The sequence below is a fragment of the Tachysurus fulvidraco genome, chromosome 12 (genome assembly GCF_022655615.1).
Source record: "Tachysurus fulvidraco isolate hzauxx_2018 chromosome 12, HZAU_PFXX_2.0, whole genome shotgun sequence".
In the NCBI taxonomy this organism is placed as follows: Eukaryota; Metazoa; Chordata; class Actinopteri; order Siluriformes; family Bagridae; genus Tachysurus; species Tachysurus fulvidraco.
Genome location: NC_062529.1, coordinates 23070340 through 23077839, shown reverse-complemented (window position 1 = coordinate 23077839; position 7500 = coordinate 23070340). Strand labels below are relative to the sequence as shown.

At 40.5% G+C, this 7500-nt stretch overlaps 1 protein-coding gene across 2 annotated transcripts in view; it reads right to left on the bottom strand.

The window, feature by feature from the left end:
* Positions 1–7500, bottom strand: part of rgs7a (regulator of G protein signaling 7a) — a 61432-nt gene that overhangs the window by 7144 nt on the left and 46788 nt on the right. For both annotated transcript variants that reach the window (XM_047821909.1, XM_027159599.2), the window contains exons 9-11: positions 6106–6187; positions 3249–3323; positions 2078–2176 (exon numbers count right to left, since the gene is read on the bottom strand). In XM_047821909.1, coding sequence (XP_047677865.1) covers positions 2078–2176; positions 3249–3323; positions 6106–6187 — 256 coding nt within the window. The remainder of the gene's footprint in view (positions 1–2077; positions 2177–3248; positions 3324–6105; positions 6188–7500) is intronic.

The window sequence follows — 7500 nt, the reverse complement described above, 5'->3', positions numbered from 1 at the left end:
ACCTACAGCCTACAACTACTAATCTACTGTAACCTACAGCCTACAACCACTAATCTACTGTAACCTACAGCCTACAACTACTAATCTACTGTAACCTACAGCCTACAACCACTAATCTACTGTAACCTACAGCCTACAACTACTAATCTACTGTAACCTACAGCCTACAACTACTAATCTACTGTAACCTACAGCCTACAACTACTAATCAACTGTAACCTACAGCCTACAACTACTAATCTACTGTAACCTACAGCCTACAACTACTAATCTACTGTAACCTACAACCTACAACTACTAATCTACTGTAAACTACAGCCTACAACTACTAATCTACTGTAACCTACAGCCTACAACTACTAATCTACTGTAACCTACAGCCTACAACTACTAATCAACTGTAACCTACAGCCTACAACCACTAACCTGCTCTAACCTACAGCCTACAACTACTAATCAACTGTAACCTACATCCTACAACTACAAATTTACTGTAACCTACAACCTACAACTACTAATCTACTGTAACCTACAACCTACAACTACTAATCAACTGTAACCTACAGCCTACAACTACTAATCTACTGTAACCTACAACCTACAACTACTAATCTACTGTAACCTACAGCCTACAACTACTAATCTACTGTAACCTTCAACCTACAACTACTAATCAACTGTAACCTACAGCCTACAACCACTAACCTGCTCTAACCTACAGCCTACAACTACTAATCTACTGTAACCTACAACCTACAACTACTAATCAACTGTAACCTATAACCTACAACTACTAATGTACTGTAACCTACATCCTACAACTACAAATTTACTGTAACCTACAACCTACAACTACTAATCAACTGTAACCTACAACCTACAACTACTAATCAACTGTAACCTACAGCCTACAACTACTAATCTACTGTAACCTACAACCTACAACTACTTATCAACTGTAACCTATAGCCTACAACTACTAATCTACTGTAAACTACAGCCTACAACTACTAATCTACTGTAACCTACAGCCTACAACTACTAATCTACTGTAACCTACAGCCTACAACTACTAATCAACTGTAACCTACAGCCTACAACCACTAACCTGCTCTAACCTACAGCCTACAACTACTAATCAACTGTAACCTACATCCTACAACTACAAATTTACTGTAACCTACAACCTACAACTACTAATCTACTGTAACCTACAACCTACAACTACTAATCAACTGTAACCTACAGCCTACAACTACTAATCAACTGTAACCTACAGCCTACAACTACTAATCAACTGTAACCTACAACCTACAACTACTAATCTACTGTAACCTACAACCTACAACTACTAATCTACTGTAACCTACAGCCTACAACTACTAATCTACTGTAACCTTCAACCTACAACTACTAATCAACTGTAACCTACAGCCTACAACCACTAACCTGCTCTAACCTACAGCCTACAACTACTAATCAACTGTAACCTATAACCTACAACTACTAATGTACTGTAACCTACATCCTACAACTACAAATTTACTGTAACCTACAACTACTAATCAACTGTAACCTACAACCTACAACTACTAATCAACTGTAACCTACAGCCTACAACTACTAATCTACTGTAACCTACAACCTACAACTACTTATCAACTGTAACCTATAGCCTACAACTACTAATCAACTGTAACCTATAACCTACAACCACTAACCTGCTCTAACCTACAACCTACAACTACTAATCTACTGTAACCTACAACCTACAACTACTAATCTACTGTAACCTACAGCCTACAACTACTAATCAACTGTAACCTATAACCTACAACCACTAATCTACTGTAACCTACAACCTACAACCACTAACCTACTGTAATCTACAACCTACAACCACTAATCTACTGTAACCTACAACCTACAACCACTAATCTACTGTAACCTACAACCTACAACCACTAATCTACTGTAACCTACAACCACTAATCTACTACCACTAACATACAGTAACCTACAATCTACTACTAGTAACCTACTGTATCATAATAACTACATAACTGATAACCTGTACCTGTTCCTGAAGCTCCTCCACGGTTGGCTGCTTTGCCTCGGGGGCGGGTGTGTGGGTGGGGCTGTGACTGCGGATATCGTTCTGAAGGCCGTATACAGACTAAACAGGGAAAAAAAAAAATCAGCTTTCCTTTATTTGCTACATTCTTCTTTTGATGGTTTATTGCAAATTGTTTTCTTAATATTATATAATTTTGTTACAAAATCTCCATTTTGTTCAACAAAGTGTTCCTGCTTGTGCAACAGCCACCGTTGCACCATCTGTTGCATCTCTTCATCCGACCGGAAGATCTTTCCACACGATGTCTCCTTTGGTGGTCTAAAAAACATAGAAATCATTCCAAGCGAGATCTGATGAGTACACCGGACGTGGCAGGCGCACAAACTGCAGGTTCCTGATGGTTTCAACAGTGTGATGCGCAGTATGGAGCAGTCCGTGTTCCTGCTTCACCGAGACGCCAGGACACATGAACCAGTCTGCCTGCAGGACGCCGTGTGAGTGACTGCTGATGACTCACGAAAATTACAGCTGTGCACACTCTGTTTCTCCAATTCCATCTCTCTTTTAAGCTTTTCACGTGACTCACAATTGTACGAACAGTGGCCGAGGTTCAAAAGACAGAGAGTGCATTATTTTGTAATACAACAATTCTAATAACTAACAACTTTTAGAAGAAAAAATTAATATGTGGAAATAAATTCTTGTGTGAGCGATAAAAACTACTTATAAAAACTACACATAAAAGATTAACATGAAAGAATAGCATAAAGAACGATGCTACCTTAGTTAGGTTAAAAAAAGTGTAAAATAATAAATAAAACAAAATTAAATTAATAAATGAGTGAATGAATGAATTACATTTAATTCAATTTAATTCATTCATTCATGTTGAAAAAAAAATCTCATGATAGAAATGTGGAAAATGTGGAAATTAAAGCTATTTGCACACAAAAAAAACCTCTAATAGCTCATTTATTTTTCACAATCTTAATATAGCAGCATCGGTGTGCTTAGCAAAAGCGTCCCTGCTCAAACTGCGAAATTGCCCTTTTTATTTTTACATCCGCGAGAAGAATTTTCCGTTCCAGAAGTATCGATATCAGGACTCTAGTTTGGACATCGTCTCATTTTGGTCATATGACTCCAGATGACTCATGACATGCTCAAGTACCTTTCTTGTTTTGTGAGGATTCTTCATTCTGGAGGACTTTTTGATGTCTACTTCTGTCGTGTTGACACATCCTGGCTAAAACAGTGGCACACACACACACACACACACACACACACACACACACACACACACTTTTTAAGTTGTAATTTGCACAAATCATTGTTTCTTTATAATTGTCATGTTATCTAGAGATGTCACAAAATTTTAATTAATAAACATGTACATATTCTTGTTGAATGTTAGAGTCTCCTAGGAGTTTGTGTGTGTGTGTTTGTGTGTGTGTGTGTGTGTGCGTTTGTGTGTGTGTGTGTGTGTGTGTGTGTGTGTGTGTTGTGTGTGTGCGTGTGTGTGGGTGTGTGTGAGACAAATTACAGCATCAACAATCATCAATCATTTTGACCGAACCTGCACAGGCTGATCTTTAGCCCTGAACAGGCCACGTGACAGAAAAGAACCAGAACTGTTCTCAAATAAGGGACATTAAACACACGTCGGACAAATGCGGACAGCAAAAAACGGCTTTTTCGGTGGCTTAAAAGATTAGCCGAGATTAGCGCAGTTAGCCTAATGATGGAAAGTTACTGAAGCACAAATCAGTGTTTTCCCATGACAGGGACATTGAGTCAATATAATATAAGAAAAGAGTCAACAAAACATGAGAAAGAATTCTAACAGCAGATTCTGCAGTCTGAGTAGAGTAAATTGTCCTGGCTAAAATCCTAAATGCCTCAAGGAGAAGAAATGGTTCAAAGGTCAGATAAATCTAAAGGTGTATCCTACACACTGGTGTTTGATTTGTTATTAGACTCAGTTTTAATAAAAGTTTGCATGAATATTGAGTTAAAGCTGTGAGAGAAGAGAACATCATGACCCTGAGCTGTGGTCGATTCATTAACACAATAATCACCTGCTTGCTAATTAGAGAGAAAGCGCTCTTACATCCACCGACACACTCGGCTGAAAAAAAAAATCATGCTAATATACACATTAAGGTAACTGTAATGGATAATTTAATATCAAAACTGAAGACTTCTAGCCTGCTCGACCTATCAAACGACAGATACCATCCAATGAGAATGAAGCCTTTCTTTTAGAGACTAGCCACCAGCATCCTCGCAAACCGCTGCTCATGCTTTCTCATACACGAGCTTACCGAAGCCTACGATTGGCTAGCGTCCATGTGATTGACAGGTGAGAATAGAGTATCCACCCTTGTCTTCCAGACGGACTAGACTCTTATCCTAATCAGTGGTTTCACCCGTCAGAAACCGTAGCATCATTTGCGTAGTAACCAGGGGATGTTGACAGTAAGCCACGCCCACAAGACCGATCTCTAGATTTATTTAATCTCCAGTGCATTAGCATTTCTAGTAAGTACACTGAGTAGACATGATTTAGAGGCAGAGCTTCAATCTCTACATAGATAAAGCTCGAAGCAGAGCTTTTTTTTAATGTCAAGGTCAAAGGTCTTAACCTAAACGTGAATGAAACAGAGACAGCTTAAACTTGATGGAGATGTGGCGAGCAAACAGACGTGCAGCTTTTCAAATAGCTGCAAATGTGCAATTTCAGCTCAACAACAAGCTTTCGCTCTACCACCATCTGGTTCTGCTCTGATCAGCACATTCCGAGGGGAAATTACACCTCATTGGGTGTTGTGCAGAGAAAATCATTAGATGCCAAATCCCATCGCTCAGCAGCCTGTGTGCAGAGGAGAGCGAGGAAATCACCAACGTCGTCTCACTCGTCTCACTCCTCTCACTAGGCGAATTCACCCTCGACGACTTAACGATTTAACCTGAGATCTTTCACGAAAATCGAAACATGTTAACCGACTTTGGTTAACATTACCCACAATGCCGTCTGAATACCTGCACACGGTGGTGCAGTGGGATTTAACCTTTGCTTCATCTCTAGTTAAAAGGATTGATGCATTAGCTTCCAAAGCGTCAACTTTAATGCTAATACCTCTGTCTATGATCACCGACTAGATGAGTCAATTCTGTGCTGAAACTTAGCACGGCTGTGTTGTGTATGAGATCCAGTGCATTCTGGGACTTTGAGTCCAACATTTGCTCTCTCCATTACTTATGTATTTATTCATTCATTTTCTACCGCTTATCCGAACTTCTTGGGTCACGGGGAGCCTGTGCCTATCTCAGGCGTCATCGGGCATCGAGGCAGGATACACCCTGGACGGAGTGCCAACCCATCACAGGACACACACACTCTCATTCACTCACACACTCACACACTACGGACAATTTTCCAGAGATGCCGATCAACCTACCATGCATGTCTTTGGACCGGGGGAGGAAACCGGAGTACCCGGAGGAAACCCCCGAGGCACGGGGAGAACATGCAAACTCCACACACACAAGGCAGAGGCAGGAATCGAACCCCCAACCCTGGAGGTGTGAGGCGAACGTGCTAACCACTAAGCCACCATGCCCCCTACTTATGTATTGAGATTCTCAATCTTATTTAAGAAGAAAGAAAATGACCACTGACACAAATAAAGTCTAATCAGAACTATAATGCACTGAACGTAACAGAAATTCTATTTTACCTTTTTTTTAGCATTTTAACAGGCACTCTTATACAGAGCAACATACATTTCTCTCTTTTACACAACTGAGCTGTTGAGGGTTAGGGGTCTTGCTCAGGGGCCCAACAGTGGCAGCTTAATGTTGCTGAGATTTGAACTTACATCCTTCCAATCAGCAGTGAAACACCTTAAAACACTGAGCCACCACTACACACACACACTCACACACACACACACACACACACACACACACACACACACACACACACACACACACACACACACACACACACAGAATTGTCCCCTTACCACTGGTCTGTGCACGTCCCAGAACGCTCTCTCCTGACTGTCAAGGATTTTCCTCTCGATTTTGTCCCTCTTCTTATCCACTCTGTACAGGAAGGACAACAATGAATCGATCATGTCTACATCATTCCTGTTTCATTTAAGGGTTTGGGGTCAACTATTTGTAAATACTGTACTAATTAAAGATGGCTTCAGTTTGTATTATATATTGAATTAGTATTTCAAGAAATTAGATGTCGTGGAAAAGTTCATTTATTTCAGTAATTCAACTCAAATAGTGAAACTCATGTATTATATAAGTTCAGTACACACAGCCTGAAGTAGTTTAAGTCTTTGGTTGTTTTAATTGTGATGATTTTGGCTCACATTTAACAAAAACCCACAAATGTACTATATGGTGACATGTCAATCAGCTATTAAAAACCTGCAAAGGTTTCCTGAGCCATCAACATGGTCTCTCAGTTTGGTTCACTAGGCTACACAATCATGAGGAAGACAGTCATGAAGATTGACCAGAAGACAATCATTGACACGCTATACAAGGAGGGAAAGCCACAAACATTCATTGCCAAAGAAGATGTACACAGAGTGCCGTAGTGGAAGGAAAAAGTGTGGAAGAAAAAGATGCACAACCGACTGAGAGAACCGCAGCATTGAGAGGCTTCTCAAGCATAATCCATTCAAGAATTTGGGTGAACTTCACAAGGAATGGACTGAGGCTGGGGTCAAAGCATCAAGAGCCACCACACACAGACATGTCAAGGAATTTGGCTACAGTTGTCGTTTTCCTCTTGTTAACCCTCTCCTGAACCACAGACAATGTCAGAGACGTCTTAGCTGGGCTGAGGAGAAGAAGAACTGGACTGTTGCCCAGTGGTCTAAAATTCTCCTATCAGATGAGAAGAAGTTTTGTATTTCATTTGGAAACCAACATCCTAGAGTCTGGAGGAAGGGTGGAGAAGCTGGCGAAGCTCATAACCCAAGATGCTTGAAGTCCAGTTTTAAGTTTCCACAGTCTGTGATGATTTGGGGTACAATGTCATTTGCTCCTTTTGGTCCACTGTGTTTTATGAAAACCAAAGTCATTGCACCAGTTTACCAAGAGATTTTAGAGCACTTCATGCTTCCTTCTGCTGAGCAGCTTTTTAAAGATGAGGATTTCATTTTCCAGCAGGATTTGGCACCACACTGCCAAAAGCACCAAAAGGGTGTTGAATGAACATGATGTTGGTGTTTTTGACTTGCAAGCAAACTCACCAGACCGGAACCCCTTAGAGAATCTATGGGCTATTGTAAAGAGGTAAATGAGAAACAAAAGAAACCTGGGCTTCCAGACCACCTCAGCAGTGCCACAGACTGATCACCTTCATGCCACGCTGAACTGAGGCAGTAATTAAA